This window comes from Eschrichtius robustus, chromosome 17 (genome assembly GCF_028021215.1).
Source record: "Eschrichtius robustus isolate mEscRob2 chromosome 17, mEscRob2.pri, whole genome shotgun sequence".
Classification (NCBI taxonomy): Eukaryota; Metazoa; Chordata; class Mammalia; order Artiodactyla; family Eschrichtiidae; genus Eschrichtius; species Eschrichtius robustus.
In genome coordinates, this window is record NC_090840.1 from 48,678,550 (window position 1) to 48,703,903 (window position 25,354).

The window sequence follows — 25,354 nt, forward strand, 5'->3', positions numbered from 1 at the left end:
TTACTCCAGGCATTACCTGGGGCACAATGCCATTTTAAAAAGGAATAGAAGTTTCCAGAGATGACACACCTTCTGTCACTGCTGGCTGGAGCTAATGTGAGACTCATCAGGGCTCCTTCCCTTGCTGTGGTGACCACCAACGTTGCAGATGGTGGAGGCTCGGTCAGCGGGGTCCCTGGGTGTGAAGGACAGGAGCAGGGCACACGAGTGACAAATAACCTGGGTTATGTTAAGTCACTGAAGGTTTGGAGTTGTTATCACTGCATAATCTAGCCTGTCCTGACTAAGATACCTTCCTTGCCTGGAAAAGACAGAATCCAGGTCATCAGTTTTAAAAAAAGATAGAGATGAAATGTGTTGGGTGGCACAGTAACATTTATTTGTCTTTATGATTTAAACATAGTAATTAAACACACAAAAGAACAAATGCTGTCAAGATGGCCATATGTAGTTTAGGAAATGACTGGTCCCGGTTCAATCATGCAAATGATCATTCAGCTTAGAAATGAGTTTCTTTTTAATGGTTTTAATCTTTTTTTTTTCAGTCCCCAAGGCTTGCACAGTTCAGTACAAATGTTTTTGCTATTTTGTTATGGTCAGGCACATGACGTTTACCAATTCCCAGGGAATAAGTGAAATCAACAAAAAAGTCTGTAACAGTTCAGCACATACTCACAGAAATAAATCTGATGAGCTTACTACAATTTGATACAGTTTAGCTATCAGACCTACACATGAAACATGAAACAATATTAACAATTACATTTGTCTTAAGGATTTATTTCTTTAAAAATATTTACCATACTTTTTTGTGCAAGGGTTCCACTGATTTCTTTGGTTTTAAACATTATAGCTCTGTATGACCTAAATATATATAGTCCTATTTGTACCAAACATCAAAAATTAAAAAATTAAAATTTCAGAAGGTAAAAATGGAATTATTGCTTCAGGATAAAAAATGCCTGGCCCATTTGTGTACTATTGCTATTATTGCTTTGCTTCTATTGGTAAACTATCCTGGAAATCAAGGAACGTAAGTAACCCCATAGCTCCCTGCTTACAGTATAATTTGGTTGTACATTATCATCTATTAATATGTCCCTACCTTCACAAAAGCTATCCTGATCTTGTCCTTAAAAAACAGAACAAAGTGAAATAGCATAAATAAATAAATTTACCTAAAGGGATACAATAAATAGGCTACTAAAAGAGAATAAAGAATATTGTAACATAAAGCCCTTCGGTGCTGTACAATTAAACGATAGCTTTGGATTTTCAAGGTTTCTAAACACAGCCTTCATTTTACAACACAGTTTTAGTGCCAGTATGCAGCTGACAGATGCAGAGAAGAATGCATTTCTGCTGTTTCCATCATTTAAGAATGAAAACACAGTGGAAACAGTATTAAGTTCTGTCTTTTGGGGATTTACCTGGGTTTGTACCATCATCAGTTTTTGACTGTTGCCTGGTCATAGAGCACAAATTTTAGAGATTAAAAAAAAAAATCATAATATTCCTTCAATTCTTAGTGGCTTCTTGGTCTCCAGAATAGCCATAGAAACAAACAGAAAAGAAATTAGACTCAAAAGTTTTGCTGCCTTCTTTTCTTCGCATCCATTGCATCCAGAATGGGTTGTCTTTTCGCAGTGTATCTTTGACGAAGCTCTTCTATTTCTCGTTCCATCATGGGGTCCAGCGCTTTTAACCGCATCTGTAGTTCTTCTAAACTTAGATTTTTTAACTGGATATAGAAAAAAAAAAGAAGATATTAAAATAGTAAAATTATCTACAATAGGTTAAAGTCTAATGAGTTTTAGCATGAATATTTCAACTCTTTACGTCATATTTGAAATATGGCTCAACAATTAAAACAGGAATTCCTTCCCTCAAGAACCAAGAAGCCACATCTTGCAAGAACCCCAAGTAACCTGCCACGGAACAATAAAAAACTCTGCTTTTAGGAAAAAACAAATGAGAAAAATAAGCTAATAAAATGTATCTGTTTTAAAAAAGGCAGAAAGACAAATCCACCATCGTCAACAAACAGACTTTCAGGATATGTTCTGGATATATATTCACTCTACTCTCTCACACCCTTGCCATCTATGGAGAGCTACGATAATCATAAACACTTGCAGAGATCACCCAAGAATGTGACAAGATTGAATACAGGTTAAATTAACCGTTCTATTCTGCATTTTACCAAATGCTTAAATTTTAAGCACTTGGTTAACCAGAAAATTAAATTATCTAGAATACTTTTAACCCAAGCATTTTGATAAGACATGGTTTTAAATTTCTGATTCAAAATATCCCATACCTGATACAAATAGTGCTGTGTAGGTTCTGACATGGGCTTGGCCAATTTGAAAATGAAATACCTGTCACGTGTTCACTGTATATGTTATAGTTTGACAGTAATGATATGATTTGACTAAATGATACAGTTTGACTATAATGATTTAGTTTGATTATGCTAGCTTCTGGGGGCACCACTGGCACATCCTTTACTGGTTTTCTGTGTAACAACAGAAGAGAGGCCTCATGTCCTGTGTGAATGGGGGATAAGATCTGTTCTACATAACAGGATCTGTGGCATCCGGAGCCTTACTGTATTTATTTACATGTCAAAACAGCAAGATATGGATTATCTCCAGAGAAACATTTTAGGGATATTGCCTCAGGGCCTATAGGATGCCCTGAAATATATAACCTAACACCTGGGCTTTTTATCTTATTAACATTTAAAAAAATCTAACACTCTGTCTCCTTCAGAAACTATTAAAGCAATGGTGGCAGACAGGTGATTTTTAAAAAGTCTGTTAAAGCAAAATGATCTACTATTTGCTATTACATACTCAGCATCTTGGTAGGTGTTGTAAGGGAAGCATAGAAGTACTAAACTATTTCCTTGCCTTAGAAACTTACAAATTAGTTTGAAGGGTAAGATTAGCAACTATAAATATTTAGGGACTTATGCCAGACCCTATACAATTAAGCCCTATTGTATGTGGCACAGATTATAGTGACAGGTTCTTAACTCAAATCCGTGACTAAGCTTCTCATGTGAAAAATTCTGCATGTTCATGTGTACATTTTCCTGGGAAAAGCATCCATTGTTTTTTGTTTTTTTAAAAAACAGATTCCCAACAAAAAAGAGAGGAGCCTTGCTATAAATTTAATGGAGACATGATTCCCTTTAGGGAGCAGGGACTATGCTGGTCCTTGGAAACGGGGATACCTCAGGGCAGTGAGCGGGGCCCTGAGAGGAGGGCCTGCTGTGCTGAGGAGGAAGAACTAATAAGGACAGAAAACTAGACAGAAAACTAGGAGCTGGTGGGGTCCGGGAAGCCAGCCAAAGCCAGGTTTGGACTTCAGGGAGCCATGATCAACTTTGGAGCAGGAAATTACATGAGAGTAATCCAGACTCGGTTTTAATATGATAACACTTGCAGCTTGTATTTTGTTTTCAGAAGAGAACTGTCTTTGGTTACTTTATAAGCCAAGCCAGAAAACACTCTCATGACTTTACAGTCACATGGCAATCTTAACCAAAAGTAGCATTGTTCAGCTTGATCCTCCACCTTACTCATCATACCTGGCCCTAAGTGACCCTTGGTTCCCAAAATCAAATCCATTCTCAACTGAAAAAGGTTTGTCACCACTGAGGATACTGAAAAGAATGAGTCAGAGACTGAAGAAATGCAGAAGAGGAGTTCCAAGAATATAAGAATGACAGTGTTATGGGAGAGAAGGCATTGGCTCCCAGGGTGATGACTCTGAAGGTGACTGACTACCACTTGCTTTGGTGTATAAGAAGTTCTGGTATATATCTAAAATATGCCCTGTTATTTTTTAGTCAAACATCATTAAAAAAAAACAAACCCTAGCTTATTATATTATATACTATTATATACATGTATATAGAAAGCATAGTATTATATTATTACATACTTCATTAATTTTTTTAACATCTTTATTGGAGTATAATTGCTTTACAATGGTGTGTTAGTTTCTGCTGTAATTAATTGTTTTTTAAAATAAATTTATTTATTTATTTATTTATTTATTTTTGGGTGTGTTGTTGCTGCACGTGGGCTTTCTCTAGTTTGCGGCGAGCGGGGGCTACTCTTCGTTGTGATGTGCGGGCTTCTCATTGCGGTGGCTTCTCTTGTTGCAGAGCACGGGCTCTAGGCGTACGGGCTTCAGTAGTTGTGGCACTTGGGCTCAGCAGTTGTGGCTTGCCAGATCTAGAGCACAGACTCAGCAGTTGTGGCGCACGGGCTTAGTTGCTCCGCGGCATGTGGGATCTTCCCGGACCAGGGCTCGAACCCGTGTCCCCTGCATTGGCAGGCGGATTCTTAACCACTGAGCCACCAGGGAAGTCCTGTAATTAATTTTTAATGGAAGTATTAATCTGTTATTTGATCACTATTGTTCAAATCACTCTGGGGATAAAGAATAAGCTAACAGGGAATCTTGAAACTTTCTGTGGTAGTGAGATGAAGGGCCAATAGAGACCACACACAGCCACGTATCACTGAGAAAGACAAGGCTGAGTGCCGTCTACATAAGATCCAATTCCACTTTGTCTCTATTTTAGCCTATGTTATCTTTCTTATCTCTGAATTTCTATATAACATTCAAAATTTAAAGACCACCATTTAGTATTTGATTCTAGACTCATGGACTATTTTATAATTGATTTTTTATGCATGGGTTTCACGTCTACCCCCCGGTATTCCAAAAATATTTAAACTTTAGAGCTTGTATACATACCTAGAAACTATTAAACTATACTGCTAAATATGAAGACACAAAGGTGGGTAGATAAACAGGAATACAGAATAAATGACTCAAAGGAATGGGTTACACTATAATTAGGAGACATAACATCATACAAAGCAAACAATTTTTGCACTAAATATCTTATAAATATCTTATACTATCTTACTGGGGCAAATTGCCAATAGTTTATAAATATTATACTAAAGGAATGGACTGAATGAATTCAGAGAAAGAAGCTACTTAGAAGAAAAATTTTTCTTCTCTAATAGACTTTCATATTATCAATATGCAGAATTTGTGAAAAACAGGTCTGTGATACTAGAGAACCATCAGCTGGCATTGTTAGGGAATTAGGTGTTCCAATAAGTAAATTCATGAAGTATCTAAATCTTAGTTCTTTAAGTGATAAAACTGTTTCAACCATTTTTAACAGAAAATCTTTATAAAGTATTTTACAGATTATGCTGCCTTCTAAAGCAGGACCTAAAACAACTTTTCCTTATGATGAATCATCATTATTAATATCTATGGCTAATCTATACCATGTATTAATTTCCTCTCTTCTTTTTGGCTTTTTATCTTCATTTGAGGGAAAGCTATGAGCTCCTTTCTTTGCCATCATTGAGTGGATATCCTTCTCTCTCTACTCCAAGTCTGTTCACTTACTGCAAACCAGAAGGGCAATTCAACAGTCCTATAAGGCATTAGACTAAATAAGAATAAACAGCTTCTGAGTGACAGCTTGAGGCTGCTTTAGGAAAGATAGAGCATGGCTTTAGTGCTGAAGCTTGTTATACCTGTTTTGTGTGTGTGTGTGTGTTGTGTGTGTGTGTTTAAAATTTAACTTCATATTTGTGGCTGTATAAGGTCGAGGTTACAGGAAATCTGACTTCGACTACATGAGATACATACATAGTTATGTTTTCTGGTGGGCCATCCGAGAACTTCAGAGGATTCATTTATTAAAACATTTATTGATATTTTCTACGGACCAAGCACTGTAGATGCAGAGATGAATAGAACACTACCCCACAAAGAGCTTGCAATCTAGCTGGCAAGACAGGTCCGTGCACAGCTAACTCACTAGTGGAGGAGAAAGCTGAGAAGTCGGGAAACAGGACAGGGGAGAAGGGTAACAGCGTGAGCAGAGACGTATAAGGCACACAAATGCCTGGCATCTTTCGAGATGTCAGCTGACTGCTGGGATGTAGGAAGGATCCATGGGGGAGGGGATTAGGAGAGGAAAGAGAGGAGAGGCCAGATGACTAAGGGCCTTAAGTGTGTTGCTACAAACTTTCTGTAGAAAAGAAAGAAATGCTTGATAATTTTGAGCATTAATTGGTGCTCAAAACATGATCATATACGAATGAGCTTTAGAAAAATATCTCCAATAGCAGGTAGAGAAAATGGATTGCCATGGGGGAAAAATGGAGGCAGGAAGACCTGTCAACAGTCTACTCAGAGGATGAGTCTTGAACCAGGAAAATGGAAGTGGAGACTGAGAAGAAGAGAGGGACTGGAGAGTCTTGAAAATATCAATACAATTGATAGGGCTTTCTTTGTTCACTGACTGATTATGAAGGGCCAGAAAGAAGGAAGGGTTAAGGATGATTCTGGCTTCAAGCTGGGGTCATGGGGTAGAGACTGATACCATTAATAAGGTAGGGGAGTTAATGGCATCAAGGTAGAGATATCAGATATGGATTATAATTTGGGGTTTTGGAACTCAGGAGAAAGATTCAAGCTGAAGACACAGACTTAGGGAATCATCAGCATTTAGTTTATAACTGAAGCTCTTGATGAGGATAAGATTATCCAGGAAAAGAAGATTTTCTCCCTGATCTTACAATCTGCCTATGATATCCAACAGAAAATAACCCCCAAACCTTAACATTTGTGGTCAGAGGCTTTTCTTATTTTGTCAACAGAACAGAAATAGCCATATATTCCTAAATAACTCTAGATTATGGTGTCATCTAGACTAAAAAAAAGTGAGGATGGGGCTTCCCTGGTGGCACAGTGGTTAAGAATCCGCCTGCCAATGCCGGGGACATGGGTTCGAGCCCTGGTCTGGGAAGATCCCACATGCCACGGAGCAGCTGGGCCCGTGCGCCACAACTGCTGAGCCTGCGCCTCTGGAGCCTGTGCTCCACAGCAGGAGAGGCTGTGACAGTGAGAGGCCTGCGCACCGCGATGAGGAGTGGCCCCCGCTCGCCGCATCTAGAGAAAGCCCTCTCACAGAAACGAAGACCCAACACAGCCATAAATAAATAAATAAATAAATTTAAAAAAAAAAAAAAAAGTGAGGTTAACTGGTAAAAATTTTCACTTCTTATAAAAATGGGTATGATTTATAGATATGAACGTCTGGTTGAGTTTTGACTTCTAGTTAAGCCCTAATAACATATTTAGCACTCTGTGTTTCTGTAGCTATCAAGGCTCCCACAGGCATAAAAATGGTTTGGGGTGGGAAACGTGGCAGAAGCAGCTTTTTCAATCTCTTGGGAAACAGTACGCTCGATGCCTTGGTAGTAAAATGATGCGCAAACCAGACAGCAATTTATACAGACTCATAATGATAAAAATGACCCTATAGTACCATACAATCCACTACCACCCTTTTAAAATACTAATCAAATTAAAACAATTCTGAGAGCTAATAAGGATAATATCAGAAGAAAAAGTTGAGCTTCCTGAACTAATATCAATATTGCTGTGATGAAAATTTCCTTCACTAAAATCAAGTTTCTTGAAAATATTTATAAAGAGCAAGATGGAAATCCCTTCAGAATTACGTTTATGGATTAATAGAGCTTGTGGTAAATCAACTTGAATTTACATTTTTTTTTTTATATAGGAAAGAAATGTTACTTATGAACCCTCTTTCTACATGGAATACAAAGTAGCTGTATTACCATAACTATATGCCAGTTGACTAATTCCAAAATAAATGCAGAGTTAACTAGTGTTGTAGTATCAAGTCTTCTATATTTGTCAGGGTTTAGAATTTGGTTAAGTCAAATAAATAAAAGAATTTTAGAACGTGCATACATTGTGGTTTTTACTGTATACGAAAAATGTACAAAAATGAATAACTCATCTGGAAATGACTTTTATATGTTATAGGCTAATTCTATTTAACAAAATTTAGTTTTGAACTTAATGACAAAATATAACTTGCACAACTAACAATGATTCTTAAATCTTCAGGCCTTAACACAGTTAAAGGATGTTGTAGTTTGACAACCTTTACAAACATTGAGGACACATGACTTGGCTAAGTGACCAAATAAGCTGCCATGCAGTAAGAGGAAAAACTCGAATGCAGAGACAGAGCCCACAGCTGCTTCAAAAACAGAGTCACAGAAAAAGCGACGAGTTTTAGAACAACATTGTTTCATTACTTGAGAAACTTTTTTTTCTATTCATAAGAATGTTTGCTCTTCTTGGCCATTTGAAATGACAGATATCAGGGGTCAAGACATATTAATAAAAGCAGAGAATAAAATCAATTTCCATAAAAGGGTTTAAACGGAGATTGGGTATATTGAATCACAGGGGCCTGAGAGAGACACATTTTGAGATCTGGGATTATTAAAAGTCATTGCACATGACTAAGTCATTTGTTTAGCAGAACCATGAACTATGAAGTTGGGTTGAGTTAAGCCTCACAGAATCTCACTGCAAAAGAGAACCTTAGAGATGATCTACTCTAACTTCCTTAGTTTAGGTGAGGAAATGAGAGCTAGCTTGCTCAAAGTTACCCTCCTGGTTAATGGCAGAGACATGACCCGACCCTTAGGTCAACGCTGTTTTTTATTATACCAAGTCTGATATTCTTAATCTAGCACGGCCAGAGAGCTCAACAAGTTCAGTCACCACAGATTTGGAGGTGTGCTGCTAATAATAATTAGCAGCTTTTCAATACTTCTCATAGAGTTCAGAAATAATTCTAATTATTAAAAGTTTGAACTGTCAGAATTATCTATGGGTTGATTTAACCTTGTTTTCTATCTTAACTTCTCACATTACAGAGTTACTTATGCTACTGTTTTATGTAAGAGCTAGTAAGTGAGTTTTCAATCTGAATACCTATCTTGGGTTTTCTTTTTTTAAGGGATACTGAAAAATATAATATTTTTGGATCTTGATCTGTAATCTTCTTACCTCCTGGATTAAAATGTGATAATCTAGGACTGTTATTAACAAAATGAGCTGCTTACTCAAGCTGTCACTCATACACCAAACTGTACTAATTTTCAAACAAAATGTTGACTCCCATTAAAATGTAGTTTTGACTTTTTCATTTAACTTATAAACAAGTATCCATCCACTCATCTATCTAATTATTATTCTTTAAAAATTTGGGGTTTTTCTTAGATTCTTTAACTTATTTTAAACTTTTTATAGGAGCTGGGAGATCCTAGTTTACTGGCCTGAAGCTTAAAGAAGATAGCCATTCTATCTTTTGCTGAACTTCTGCAGTTTATTTCATTTTAAAAGACTGCTGTATAGAAATGTCAAATGCGGTATTTTCTATTCACTGTGGCCTTCATAGCTGAATACTTAAAAAACCATTTTCCCTTTCAGTTCAGGTTGAAGACCGAAGAAGTTTCTCAGCAGCACACCCCCAAATCTGTGGTGACTGAACTTGTTGAACTCTCTGGCCGTGCTAGATTAAGAATATCAGACTTGGTATAATAAAAAACAGCGTTGACCTAAGGGTCGGGTCATGTCTCTGCCATTAACCAGGAGGGTAACTTTGAGCAAGCTAGCTCTCATTTCCTCACCTAAACTAAGGAAGTTAGAGTAGATCATCTCTAAGGTTCTCTTTTGCAGTGAGATTCCATGAGGCTTAACTCAACCCAACTTCATAGTTCATGTTTCTGCTAAACAAATGACTTAGTCATGTGCAATGACTTTTAATAATCCCAGATCTCAAAATGTGTCTCTCTGAGGCCCCTGTGATTCAATATACCCAATCTCCGTTTAAACCCTTTTATGGAAATTGATTTTATTCTCTGCTTTTACTAATATGTCTTGCCCCCTGATATCTGTCATTTCAAATGGCCAAGAAGAGCAAACATTCTTATGACTAGATCAGGAAGAGCTGTCAGTAAAATTAAGTAAGAAGGAATTATTTTCCAAAACAATTTCATCTTAAAAGCTGTAAGGGGGGAACACTCAGGTTTCTACATTATTTTGTTTTGTCAAAAATAGTCCTAATTACATGAGGGCTTTTTAAAAAGTCTTAATTTCAAAAAATAGCAGAAACAGGATCATGAAGTTTCAAAATGCTTAAATGTGATAACATTTCAAGACTTAATGGGTCTACGAGTTGCTGGTATAATCAGTCTGTCAAATGAGATAACCATCACAATGAAACAAATGGTCTTACATGTTAATGTTAACACATTTAGTCAAAGAGTCAATCAAAAAACCCTTGTATAAGGTTTGCTGTGTTTACTGGGAAAGCAAACTCTTCCTAGCAACTGTTTAAATAAATCTCACAGATGCTACAGACCTTATTAGTGGCCTGTGATTAAAAAAATATGGACTGCTAATACTGTATCCTGACTCATCCATTTCCCATCTGCTAGCAATTCTAACAATACGAACTAGCAACAGAATGGCTAACAACAATAATTTTCTATGGCAATTTTGATGCTGAATTGCCTACAGCATTTTGTAAGATTTACCAGTGCATGCCTCAAACCGTTTTGAGTTGTTTGTGGCCTGGAGCGACATACTCCTTTTCCCCCTAATACTCCACTTTAGCTCAAATTTTTACTGTGTTGAACAGAATCTGGTTTGGTTTTACAGAACACTATTCATGGAGGCTGCCACAGTCATTTTACTAACAATGAGACGGGAGACACACCAAAGTACTAGCAAAAGTCCAGTCAAGTCCACTGGTTAGTTCAGATATCTATGAACAGGTAAGGGGCCTTCTGCTAAGCAACAGGGATAATAGGTAGCACTTAAAAGTTAAAAAAAAAAAAATTAAAACATCAATACATTATGGAATTTCCTGATTTAATTTCTGGCACTGAGAAGAATACAATAAAAGAGTTCTCAAGTCAATGAACTTGGAAGCTTTCTTAAAGAAACCCTACATATACATTTAAAACTAATGAAGAGAGTGATAATTTCAGACTCTTGACACATTATAGAAGGAAGGCTGAATTCCTCACCGTACACGTTCTTAAAATCTACATTAACATTAAATCTACTGGCAGAGCCTTCTTCCTCAAATAGACACTATTTACCTATCTGGATGAAAGATTGTACATGTAGCCCTGTTCTGAGCTGAGTGGCCCCTGTCTATGGCTGAATGACTGAACGACTACAAAATATTCTGGGATTGTAACTGGAAACTGCATTAAGCATCTGTTTAACCTCAGAGCATCTATGGTAAATTTAAGACATTTAGATTTTTTCATTCCCAAGGAAAAGGGAGAACATCGTTTCTTGTGGCTATCAATGGAGGAGAAGGGGAAAGTGCCAAGTTTTGATCATTTACAAGGGGCCAGACACTATCCTAGGTCCTGTGCATTAAGTCATTTAATCCTAACAATCACTTTATGGGGTAGATATTACCAACTCCCTTTTATAGGTGAGGACACGCAAGAGACCAAGTGACCCACCCTAGGTCCGATAGCTGGCGGTGCCTACGCAGGCACTCAAAGACAACATCAAATCCACCCACATAAGTTTGGATTAGAGCCTAGTGAGAACAATTTCTTAGGTCTCCCAAGAACTACAAAAGCACTTCAAAAGCCAATTATCAAATAAAACAGTTTTTTTATTAACTGATTGTTTATAGATTAAAAATAGGGAAACATTTAAAAAATCCTACCTTTCCTCCCAGATTGTACCTCGTGGAGTATTTTACTTAAAAGATATTAATGTATTTTAGCTATAATTGGCCTTATGAAATAAGTATGTGTATGTTTATTAAGCATTTTTCTATTTAATCAGCTCTCTAGAAATATAAACACATTTCTGCATAGCCCTTTGGGGTAGATGCCATAATTTTATCAATAAAAAGAGATATGCCGTGACAAAACTAACATGACGTCCACTTGACAAAGAAGCAAGACTGCCTGTGTCCATTTAGACTGTCCCATAGTTGGTTTGATGTGTTATTTTGCTTGGATCCAGCAATGAGCTACAAGCTGATGGGCGTTACTATAGTTATCTTGTCCTACAGAAATCTGAGCCACCCGTATAAAAAAAAAGAACGATGAAATTTCAGTTGCATTCCTCAATGGCAATTGAACACCCATTCCTTTTATGTTTTTCAGTTTCTAGTAAGTAGTTTTGCCTGCTAAAAATATCAGGAAAAACTTAATTCATGCATAACTCTGCTATACTGTAAGCAGCTAAAAAGTTCTAGGCCCAGAGCAATAAAATCTGAGTAACGCGAAACCAACTACTAATTAAATCTTTCCAGATCAATTAAGGGGCAGATGGAAAAGCTCTATTAGCTTTGATTCCTTATCTCGGTGATTCTGATTAACACTTTGAATAATTTTTTTCTTTTTACTGAATTGCTCTTAGTTTATTTATTTATTTATTTATTTAAACATTTATTTTATTTATTTATTTTTGGCTGTGTTGGGTCTTCATTGCTGCGCGCGGGCTTTCTCCAGTTGCGGCGAGCGGGGGCTACTCTTCGCTGTGGTTCGCAGGCTGCTCATTGGGGTGGCTTCTCTTGTTGCGGAGCACGGGCTCTAGGCGCATGGGCTCAGTAGCTGTGGCTTTGCAGGCTCAGTAGTTGTGGCTTGAAGGCTCTAGAGCGCAAGCTCAGTAGTTGTGACACATGGGCTTAGCTGCTCCGCGGCATGTGGGATCTTCCCGGACCAGGTCTCGAACCCGTGTCCCCTGCATTGGCAGGCGGATTCTTAACCACTGCGCCACCAGGGAAGTCCCAGGTCACTTTTCATTATTGAAAGTCCAGACCAATGACAAACTTCAATCTCATATTAAATATAAATCTCATCCCTCCCCTCAGTACGGGCTTGCACAGAAAGACCAAGAGACTGGCGGGAAGGGATGTTATCTGCACCCAGAACCTTCTCCCCCACCTCTTTTCAATCTCAAGGTCTACTTCTTCTCTGGTGTTAGGAGCTGGGAAAGAGGGAAGGATCTTTTGACATAAATGGTTGCTTGTCAGCTGGGGAGACGTTTCCCTGGTCCTGCTCTGGCTTGATTCCTGGTGCTGGAGGGCAGAAGGGGTGTGTATGGATTTCTGATGTGGTGGTCGGTATTACCCTGGTGCTCACCCCTCTTGAGGAGGGGCAGCTCCCTGGGTGGGGTATTGTCTCCTCTGGCCTGGAAACCCCCTCAGTAGCATTCTGACTTCTGATCACCTTTTTTAGAGCCACAGAGATTGCAGAGGTTCTTTTCTACACTCTCCAGGGGCCACCAGGACCTAAGGAAGGGGAGAGGTCCCCTAGTCTCTTCTTTCCTAGAACACTACACCGTGGTCCTTAGTAATTCTGCAGGCCTTGGCTCTGCCAACAGAAGTCTTTGGGAAAGAAGCAGACATCCATGTTAATAGACCCTCCAGACTCCCAGGAACTTGCTCACTGAACTCTGCTCTAGTGGCAGGCACATCAGTGGGTCTGCAAGTTCAACCAGCTTAGCAAGCAACTGGCTGGGACACCAGAGGCCAGTCTACCTTTCCTGTAGGCACGCCGATCACTATGAATGGCTCTCTGGAAGTGCCCCCACCTCCACCTTTAATCTAACCAAGAAGAGAGCTACCTTCTTCCCCTTCCACTAGACCGCCAGATTGTGAATTACATCAGGATAGGAACTTTTGCAAACAGCTGCATCCCCAGTGCCTAGAACACTGCCTGGAACATAGCAGGTACCTAATAAATATATACTGAATGAATGAAAAATGGTGGGGCTCTTAGCAAACCCTGCAGGGAGGTGTCTGGTCTCAATCGTTGGTGGCCCTCTTTAGAATATGGGATACGTAGCGCCTGCTGTTTTCGGTTGTGGACAACAGCGCTCGTGTGTGGCAATAGGAAAAGTCCCTTTCAACGTTGTGGTACATATCCATTAACTCTAAAAAAAGAAAAAAAGTGTGTGTGGGATCCAGCAGGCGCACTTGCAACTGAAGAAAAGCAAAAAGAGTATCTGGGAAAACCAGAGATATTACCCAGCATATTTCATTTATTTCACTATAGGATAGGCCCATGCTCCATTACATGTTTATTCTGCGTGTCTGGTAATATATTTAATTTTGATTTCAACTCATTCTTCTCTTAGAAAAATGGCTTCTGTCAAAATATTCTTCAAAATGATAATAAATACCATAGTTTACTCCTTTGGCAAACATGCATGGAATGAAGTGCTCTGGGAGGACATAATTCTTACTAATATCCCTGAGTGCATACAACCGTTTATACAATTTTCTGCTGCAGTGATACCACAATACTTATCCTGACAATTTAAATTATGTCTATCTTCATACCATAAAGATGCAAAATTTACTTTGCCCACCTATAGAAAGGGTTTTAAAATAAAACAGAGGTCAGCTGAAAACCACAAACCATGAAACTCAGACTGTATTACATGATTTTTTAAAACAGTGAAGCAACACCTACAAATGAACAGGATTCCTAATACTTTAGTTTTGAGGCATCTAAATCCGTAGTTCTTTTAAGACACCATAGAATAAGAATCATGGTCTGATAGCTACTTATGAAAACATAAACTCATAATATGGTAAAAAGTTTTTTAAAAACTTAAAGAGTAACAATAAATTTTGACCACAGTGCCTCATCCTGAGTTGCCACACGAGCTTTAGAAAATAAAATTTACCAAAAAGGAAACATTTTAACATAATCATCAATTTTAGAATGGCATGATTTGTGACTGAAACAGTATTTTTAATTTCCCAAACAAAGGTACAGATTCAATTAAAAACCCACAAAGAAATTCAGGAATTTAAAAGGATAGGGGGAAGAAAAAAGGATAGGAAGGCTCCTATGAAAATGTTAAAAAATAAAACCGCTGCCTACTTTAATAACAATCAGTCTCGCCCAAACTTAAAAGCAAAACCACCAAGTGAATAAAACAGAAGCTGATAGCTTCTGCCCTTATCCTGTCATTAATAGTCGTTTTAATACATGTTCATAAGTGCTATTAATTTAAAGTAAAAGAAAATATAAAATGAGACTAAGTGAAAAGAAAATTGGCTAATCATTATTATCTTTTAAATGTTTATTTATTTATTTATGGCTGCGTTGGGTCCTCGCTGCTGCACGTGGGCTTTCTCTAGCTGCAGTGAACGGGGGCTACTCTTTGTTGCGGTGCGCGGGCTTCTCATTGCAGTGGCTTCTCTTGCTGCAGAGCACGGGGCCTAGGCAAGCCGGCTTCAGCAGCTGCGGCACGTGGGCTCGGTAGTTGTGGCTCCTGGGCTCTACAGCGCAGGCTCAGTAGTTGTGGCACACGGGCTTAGCTGCTCCGTGGCATGTGGAATCTTCCCGGACCAGGGCTCAAACCCAGGTCCCCTGCCTGGGCAGGCAGCTTCTTAACCACTGCGCCACCAGGGAAGTCCCAAAATTGGCTAATTATTAGCTTAAATTTATCTTATGAAGGAGGCATCAACTTTCAAATGTAAATATGAATGTTTCAAACTTTCAACTTTCTGGTGTGGGCAGAGGACAGCAGTGTTTGTGAGTTATGTCATCATCTTAGACTGGACAACTAATATGTATAAATCACCGAAAATAAAGATGAGAAAGTAATATGCCAGTGTCATTTATAAACAAAATAGCTTAGAGTAAAAGTTTACTGCAAACTAAAAATTTCACACTTAGATGCCTACAGTAAATGAATTTTCCACAAAGTCTTTTTCAAAAAAATGAGAATGGCACCAAGTCAAATTTTTAAAAATTGTTTTTGTTATCAACTAATTTAACAGAGAACATGGCATCAAAATTAAATCTGTAATACCACCTTGTAAAATGAGCGTGCTCCCAAATGTTCCCAGAACTTTTCAGCGCTGAGCTGAATGAACCAAGCTGCCACCTGTCTCAGATGCAACAAGACTTCTGGCTTGATCTTCCCTTGAGCCAAACACCTCTTTCTGAGTGGACTCACTACCAGGGTGGACACGGAAGCGGAGGCAGAGAACTGTGACTGAGGGGACTTCATGACGATTGGAGAGTCTCACCTTGCATCTACTGGGAAGCCAGGAGACTGTGGTCACTAGTGGAAACTTGGGGATCAGAATTTGAGCTTTGGTTCGAATAATATACATTCATATAATGTAGTTATGCTAGTAAATCTTTACATTTTATTTTTCAGTATGAAATTTCAGCTCAGTCTTAAAAAGTCCAATTTTAATAAGGATAAAAGGAAAAATGCACCTTTAATTACTGACCAAATAAAAGACACACTGTTGGTTTACCTCCTGTGGAAAAGTAACAAAAAAGCTATGTGGCTGTTAAATTCAATGTGCTCATGAGGAACTTTCTACAAGATGTTGTTAGCGAGTGACTGACATATGCTGTTATTCAGAGTAGCTAATCCACTTGGATCATTATTCTGAAATTATTTGGTATTAACATACAGTATCATGTAGCTCCCAATCCTGAATAAATGACCTAACAGACTGAGTGACTAGTGCCTGGTACCAACAGATGCCAGAATCCTCCATGGCGTTCTTATACAAGAATATCATGAGTGAAATTTCCTTCGCCTTATTAGATTCAGAGTGGACGTGCAATACCAGAAAGCATGAAGCAGTTTTGAAAAATACTGCGCACAAAGGAATTACTTTCAAATGAACTCAAAAACTGCAGTCTAGTCTACACTACACTGCCCATTTCCGGATTCCCACAACATCCAGCCTGTTTTCAGTTATGAACATCCGCTTGAACAAACTTCTTCGTGCCATAGTTCTTTCAACTAAAGAGCATGGTCCTGTCACTGTTAGGCCCATCCCCAGGCCTGCTGCCACCAGCCCCCGCATTTCTTCTACTCACTGGCAGCTGTGAGAAACGGGCATGGGCCCGAGCCTGGCTATCCCCTCACAGGTGTGTCCACTGCCTCATCTCACCCGGACTCGCTGCCAGCCTTTTAAGCAGACCACTCTCACTCTCAGCCCGCCTGATACTCAGAACAGACAGCTGTGCTGAACCATGGTAGCCAAGGAGAGAGGACTCATTATTGAGGCAGCTGCAGATTTTGCTAGCTATCTCCTCATTTTTCAATCACCAGAAATTTTGTCTTTCATTAGCCTTTAATGAGTATCATCCTGAATGATGCCACCTAGTAATAGAGAGGGCAGATTTCCCACTAGTCTGTTTTGCTAGACTGACAGCAGAAGTTTCCCCATCCCCTGCCAAATCTCTGCTCTCACTTAAAAAAAAAAAAAAAAAAAGGAAGATGCTGTTTACTGATTCTTAAGCAGTAGTGGGGTTTTAACCTCGCAGAGTGACCACATATTGAATAATTGGTAACTATTTTGTAAAACATCTTAAATCCCATTAAGAAATTAACGTAGAATATCTGCGGCAAAGTAGCAAAAGCGGAAGCAGTAGGATGGAATAAAATTAAATCCTCCTAAATCAACTGAATTGTAACCAAAGTGACTTCTGAATGGGCGGGCCTCTTCTGGAAAGGGCAGGGGGTTAAGTGAAAAGCTTGATTGACTTCAAGAGTATAAAAGTTTATGGAAGATGGGAACAGGCTTTCAGCTCGATCCCTGGTCCATGAGAAGTAAGGAAGATGAACCACTATCAGATTAATGGTATTTGGAACTGAGAAAACATGATGCCACTGAGCTCCACATAGATGATTAGTGGTAGGTCCTGAACTCTCACAAGGGCAAGATAGATCTCAGGCTCTAAGACAGGGCTAGGTCACTGGCTATCCAGCACCCTCTAGTGGCCAGATTTGGCACCACAGATTTCTGCCTTTTAAGAGCAGAAACCTGCTTTCCCTCCCTTCCTTCCCTTCCTCCCTCCTTTCCTCTTTCCTTCCTTCCTTCCTTCCTTCCTTCCTCTCTCTCTCTTTCTTTCTCTCCCTCTCTCCCCCCCCTTCCTTTCCTTTTCCTTTCCTTTCCTTTCTTCTTTCGAAGCACAGTATATTTCAAAACCTTTTTTAGTTATGGAAGGAATCACCAGTACCACTGCTGGTCTACAGGTAGGTGGAAAACTACTTATTAGGTATAAATTTGACATCCAAAAAAGTAAGCTATTATAATGATTCAAAGAGAAAGTGTTCCTTTGAATGTATTTAAAATCCCATGGGTGAAGCTACTTAAATGGAAAGATGCGGTCAGTACTTAGCTATTTAAAATTTAATTCTTTACAGGTACTTACTTTACTAGAAATATTCTCTTATATATGGATTCATATTGCTGTAAATTTCATGTACATAATAGCTAACAAGGTTTTTGAGCACGTAGCACTGGCAGACACTAAGTGTTATCTCATTTAATAGATAATAACCGTGTGACAAAGTGCTATTAATACCACCATTTTTCAGAGTAAATTTTCAGAGGCACCAAGAGTTTAAACTTATGCAAGACATTTAGCCACTAAAAGGTGTGACCAGGGTTTGAATCCAAGGCAACCTAATTTTGGAGCTGGCACTTTTAAACATTACACTACACAGAGATACATAGTTTATCAGCCATAATAAAAACTTCCCTCCTTCCTTAAGAAAGGAAGAGTTTCTTAAAGATTTTAAATTAGACTTAGATTAGCATAGAGACTTGAAGGTCAATGATGCTTATGCATCATTATGCCAGCCAAGAGTTCATTTCCTACAATGTTTATTCGTGTACACTTTACAGTTGAAGGGGAGTTTATAATTGGCCATGAGAGCCTGAGATCTAATATTTTTCAAATCATAATATATTTAAAAATACTTCATAATTTACAATGCATGTTTACATATATTATTATCAGATGAACCTCACAGTAACTATGAAATGGGACAGATAATTCTGCAAATAGGCATTGTTCTTACTTTACAGATACGATTAATAAGGTTTAGAATGATTAGGTAACTTCCTTAAGTAATACAATTTCCTCAAAATCTAAGATATCCCAAATGATTGAGTGTACAGTGAATTAGCCGAGTAACTCTATAATCTTTATCCTCTGTTACACAGAAAATAAAAATGACAATTTTCATGGTAAACCAAAAGAACATTTTACTTACGCTAGACAATTTGGTTTCACTTTATTTCTGCTTTATGTACAATAAATAATTCAACAGTAATTACTATTGCTGAACTGGCAAAAATCCACGGAAGGAGGAAATAAAAATCAGAAAGTAAAAAACCATAGGAAAAAAAAAAAAAAAACAGATATGAGTCATAAAATCCCCACTGAGTTGGGAGCAAAATGGTCCCAAAATTATGAGGTTAAGGTGAATGATTACATAAAGTACTTAGCACTTTAAAATTCTTTAATTTTGTAAAGTGCCTTCAAAAATTTGATACTTTTTTTCATAAGCCCTAAGAGATCACTGGGAAGCAAAATAGTCTCTACATGGCAGATCAAGAACATTTCACAGCACAAAAGTACTATGAAAGTAAGCTATTACTTTTGCTTAAAAGAAAATAGCTTGTGATTCTAATTACAATACAAAGCCCCAAATTCCTTTTTTGACTATAAAGCAATGCAGTTCAGAAACATTCCTGCTCACCCATCTTGCACAGCCCCTGTTCTAATGGAAGACACATGCCTCCCTCAGATCTAAGGTCAGATAGCCCTGGAGTGGTCTCAGAAACCTAACTACATGGTTAGCTTCCTTCTCTTGTGCTCCTTCAAACTCTCTTAGTCTTTAGCATCAAAACTGAATACTTTATAAATATATCCTATTTTAAACAAACCAAGAAAAACAGACCTGCCTTCAATTCCACCCACCCCTCCCGCTGTCACGATTTCATCCCTCTTCTCTGAAAAGTCAAACTTCTCAGAAGCGTGGAAAAAGTCTCTACTTTTCTAAACTGGTAATCACACTTCAACTCACTCCATACTGCTCCCACCCCCATCACATTCTCCAGACTGCTCTTGTTAGGTCACCAAAGTCAAATGAATTCTTTTCATTTCTATCTTACTTGACCCCTCAAGCTGCACTTGACACTTTGTTCACTCCTTCCTTCTTATTCTTCAGATCCTAGCATTTAGCAGGTGCCTAACAAACGCTTGTTAAATAAACTAAGAGCCAGAAATAAAGCACAGGCATATTCCCATAGTCAAAAAGCTATAAAGTCTCATAAATCTCTAAAAATGCTTTTTTGGGGACCACAGTTCATTTTGATTCTGCTTAATTTTGAGGTGGAACTTTGTCTTGGTTAGGCACTGAAAAGCTTGAATTCTTAAGGATCAGTGTGTAATTTTTTAAAAGAGCTGACTACCAAGGACAAAATAATATAATTATTTTAGTAATATCTGCTAATAGTAGATATTAACAAGGGATGACTCATCATCATCCAGTCTGTAAATCATCAATAATACATTACTAATAAGAGCCATCTTACATTTCAAAAACCACCGTGGAAGATTCTATTTATCAATTTATCAGTGTTTATCATCACTATGACATATTTAAAGATAAATATGAAAACAATTCAATATTAATCATTAAAGATGTTACTGTGATAAAATTTCCTGAAATCAGAGTTCATCTGCTTATCCACATTCAACAAGCTAATAAAATGTCTTAATCAATGTAGTAGCACAATTCTCCAGTCTTATTAGGAACCTCAATTCAAATGGTTAACATCTTAATGCTGGGTAGAGGCCAGAAGGTTGGTGGAGTCTCAGATTCACATACCTCAAAGGCCTGTGCTCAGGTTTGAGTATAACCTTGATCAAAAGCACCAAGAACAAGAGCCAGATGAAGAGGCAGAATGTAGAACACCCATTTGTTTAGAAAAATAATGGGGGAAGAAGACTGTGACAGCAGAGATGGCCCCTCTTAGCTTCCCTCAAAGGCCTGATGTAGCACGATGTTCTAGTTCAGTGTAAAGTGAACTATCTAGGACTACAGGGGCTGTCTACATCTTAGATATATTTCAAGGCAAAAGTAGATATCCTGGGCAGAGAAAACATCAAGGTTTAACATTTAATTCAACATGTACTTAATGTAAGTTAAAAGTTTTTATTCAAAACAGTGGGAGAGAAAAGTTTCATGTTCCATATGTATTCAACATAATAATGCCTTCTGTTTTTTCCAGATAATTTGTTAAAAGCAGCAGTATGGGGGTAAGGTGAAAATCATGCAGTGATTTTCTTACAGACATGAAGACTCGGGAACACCTTAGTCCAATGCAGAGAACACTTCAATGCCCCACAATCTCTAATACTGGGCAGATTTGGGATTATACTGGTTAGGTGATGAAAGGTCCAAGGTAATTATCGGGACTAATCAGAATTACAAAGGACATTGACATGAGGTCATTGTAATCAAGTTATACTATATTTATCAGCAGTCTTAAATGGCTATGGGTAAATGTTCTGGTTGTGTGGCCCCCTTGTAACTAGGATTTTCATTCCAACAGAAAAGGGGAGAAAAAAAATCGATTCCAGGTAGGAACAATATTGCCTCTATCTCTCTTTAATTTGAAAACTGACAACCATGTCACCGGCAAATGAACAAGGCAAATATAAATGCAGGAACAGATTTTAGTGTTGCAATAAAACAAAGCTTCCCAAAAAATATCAACGTGGCATTCTTAATGACATGATACTGCGCAAGTGATAATTATTCATAATTGATTTCATTTCAAAAATAACCACAGCCAAAATTACTGTTATAGTCTCCCTCTGAATTTTCCAAGTTCCCTAATGTCTATAAATCACTACATATTGCTACCACCCCGTATCCTTTAACTGCAGCTCCCAAGGTGCACCTCGATGCCCATGACTGAGAAGTGAGGGCTCGCATACTCCTCCTCTCCACAAACCCCACTCATGGGTTCCTCCCCAAGAGTCCACTAGCAGTTCATTCAGTACTTCCCGCCCCTGCTCTTCACCAGGAGGGACCACCCCGGCAGCTCTGGCTGCGGGACAGGCTTGGAAAAGGCTGGCCTGGCACAATCATTACACCAGTGGGAGTGGCCCTCATGAAGGAAAGGAAGGGATAGGGAAGAGAAAGGACACAGGAAGAAGGCTCTAGGAGTCAGTTCCGGGGTTTCTCGGCCTCGGCAATACTGATACTTTGGGCTGCGCAGCTCTTTGCTATGGAGGCTGTCCTGTGCATTGCAGGGGGTTTAGCAGCATCCCTGGCTTCTACTCACGAGATGCCAGCAGCAGTTCCCCAGCTGCCAGAATCAAAAATGCCCAGACATTAACGAGTGGTCCCTGGAGGCAAATATCATCCCCGGTTGAGAATTAATGATCTACTCTGAGGGTATTGGACATGAAAAGGTGTAGGAAGAAAATCAGAAGGACCTGAAGGACTCCTGGGCTATGTGTGGAAGAAGCTAGTGCCTCTTAGTAACACGCTTCTCTCTCTTTGCATGTTATTCAATGGGATGGAAATTTTAGAATGGGCACAAGGATAAGGACACTGGAGGTCAGAGAAGTGAGAGCAATCTGTAGGGGAGAATCCCAACCTCAAATAATCTGCCCCTCACTGACAAGTTGATCGCCATGCTGTCTTCTGAAGAGTACTCAAAGTCTTTTTCTTAAGCCTCTAGCTTATAAAGCCCATCAGGAAGCAGAATAAGATTGAGATCTGGGGGTGAGGTAGGGGAAGGGATGGGGAGTTAAGAGGTGGAGAAGGGCTTACCATAGCTAACCTAAGCTTAAGGCAGGTCAAGTTTGCATTCTGAGCAGAGAGTAAAGAACTGACACACTTAAGAGCGTTGCAGTGCAGCTTCTTAGCCAACTTGTTGTTCTGTTGTTCTGTTCAGGTTGTTCTGAAGATTATATGAGACCACAGACACAAAGGTGGGCACAGCTGGCCCCCTGCCCTCTGCCTCCCCGCCCTCTTGTCTCCCCTTCTTTTTAAGCTCTCTTTCCCTTTCAGTTCATGTTCATATGCCCACATCCGTGCCCAACTCCATCAAACAGAGCTTTCCTCCATCTGCTCTTATAGACTTTATTTCCTAGCTTCTGTCATCATCTTGTTCTGAGATTTTCCTCTCTCCCTGTGTTCCTGATGAGGTGGCAGTGATACTTGTGGCTAAGTCCATCTAAATTCATTCCATTCATCTCTGGTGACAAAAGAGTACATGGGTGGCAATGGGCAGGATGCAGAAAAAAGGATGCCAGTTGTGAGGATGACAAACTTCATCTTTATCACTGTTTCACCCTTGGCAGCTCTGATTGACTTCATCTGGGTGAAGACATGAAGGACTTTCTTTCTGTGTGACAGTGTAGGCATGTAGTTTAACAGGAAACTTGAAAGGCAGTTAAAGGATTAAAAAGCATATCAGGAGTTCAGCTTTGGCATGTCAGAGTAAGCCCCTAACAGACCAACTCTTTCACAAAGAACAACCTTAAACTGTGCGGAGAAAAAAACCTCAAAACAAACAACAACGGCAACAATAAAATGAACTGTTGAAGGCTATGGAGAGTAAACAAAACACATTTTTCCCCTCGACAGTAAAACATTACAATGTCTGGGATACGATCTAAAATTACTCGACATATCAAGAATCAGGAAAATGTGATCCACTCTCAAAGGAAAAGAAAATCAACAGAGACCAGCCTTTATTAGACCCAGATATAGAAACTGACAGGACTTTAAAGCAGCTATAATTATACTCAGTGAGGTTAAGGGAGAAAATGCTCACAATGAATGAAAAAAATGGGAAATCTCAGCGGAGGAAAAGGAAATATAACAAAAAACCAAATGGAAATTTAGAACAGAAAAAATTCAATGTCTGAAATAAAAGTTTACTGGATATGCTTAATAGCAGAAGAGAGATGACAAAAGTAGATGGAGATGACAAAAGATCTATTGGAAAAAGATCAGTAGAAATTATCCAATCCAAAGAAGAGAGAAAAGATTGAGGAAAAAAATGAATAGAGTTTCGAGGACCTTTGGGATAATATCAAAAGGTCTAACAGGTTATTTGGAGTCCTAGAAGGTAGGGAATGCGAGAATGAGGGAAAAAAAATCTAAAGAAATAATAACCGAATACATTCCCAAATTTGGTAAAAGATATAACTTTACAGATTCAAGAAGCTCATGAACTGTAAAGAAAATTAAAAACATCAATCACAAAAATCAATGCCTAGGTTTGCTGAAAACCAAAAATAAAGAAAAAAGTCTTGCAAGTAGACAGGAAAAAAAAAGTACACATTATATACAGGGGATACATATGAATCCCCTGTATATAACATCATAGACTTCTCCTTAGAAAATACGGAGACCAGAAGACAAGCAGAACAACACTGTAAATGTTCTCAGGGAAAAAGTATACTTCACCTTAAACATAAAGGCAGAGATAGGTTAAAGTAAATGAACATAAAAAGATATAGCATGCAAACAGTAAACACAAGAAGGCTGGAGTGACTATATTAATATCAAGAGGAAATAAAGGCTATCACTTGCCTAGCTGACAAAATATAATTTCAAAAAAAAACAACAAAGAAGGAACACTTACCAAGAACAAACAAAAAAGCTTCTTCAAATGCATGGTGGCACTGAATTCAAACTGCATCAGATAATCTAGAAGACAGGGTCTCTTTATAACAACCTTGACTGGCATGCATCACAATTATTGCAGAGGCCACTAAGAGAGAAATCCAACCTTTGTATGCTCTCCACTACTGTCTCCTCACCCACACAATGCAACCCATCAGAAATAACAATAACCTGCTAAGTCAGAGATTCTCTATTTGGGGGAAAGATTCAGGCTATGCTCTTACATCACAATTGGCAGGGGGAAAAATACACACACAAGCACACACAAATAAAGCATATACGTAAAGCACAATGTTTATACTTGTTGAATCTAGGTGGTGAATGTGTGTTTACTGTACTATTTTCAGCTTTTAAAAAATTTCCACGATGAAAAAAATTTGGAGGAAAATCAGCCGGAAGAGCTTTACTCAAAATACCCTTCCCACTCTTTTCTTTTTACTTCAATATTTTCTAGTTGGCAGGAGGGGGATGTCAGAGTACCAGCTACATATTTTGAAAAAGAACCTCACATGATTTTGATATACATCAGCCACTGCAAGAAAACTCACATGGATAAACACTGTCAGAATTATGATTAAAAATTTCTATCGAGATTATAAAGTCTAGGAATGTTATCAAGTTCTTAAAATTCCAAGATAGCCATTTTTCATTCATTCAACAAACATTCCCTGAAAACCTATCATGTGACTGATGCAGTAGTGGACACACTGGGGGAGTCCTAGCCTCCATTCTAGTGACGAAGAGACAAGAAGCAAAAATATATGTTGTTGGGTGGTGGTAAGTGCTCGTTAAGAAAGAAAACCAAGTAGGGTAAGAGAACAGAGTGACTAGAAAGTGACCTGAACGAAGTGAGGGAATCTGTGAGAAGGGCAGTTCTGGCCGTGTCAGCCAAAGCACAGGCCTCAGGGAAGGAGTAAAC

The 25,354-nt window shown here is 38.6% G+C and overlaps 1 protein-coding gene across 1 annotated transcript in view; it reads right to left on the reverse strand.

Moving 5' to 3' along the window:
* Positions 1–355: 355 nt before the first annotated feature.
* Positions 356–25,354, reverse strand: part of STK3 (serine/threonine kinase 3) — a 307,261-nt gene continuing 282,262 nt past the window's right edge. The window contains exon 11 of the mRNA XM_068525949.1: positions 356–1,741. Within this exon, the coding sequence (XP_068382050.1) occupies positions 1,583–1,741 (159 nt within the window). The 3' untranslated portion in view covers positions 356–1,582. The remainder of the gene's footprint in view (positions 1,742–25,354) is intronic.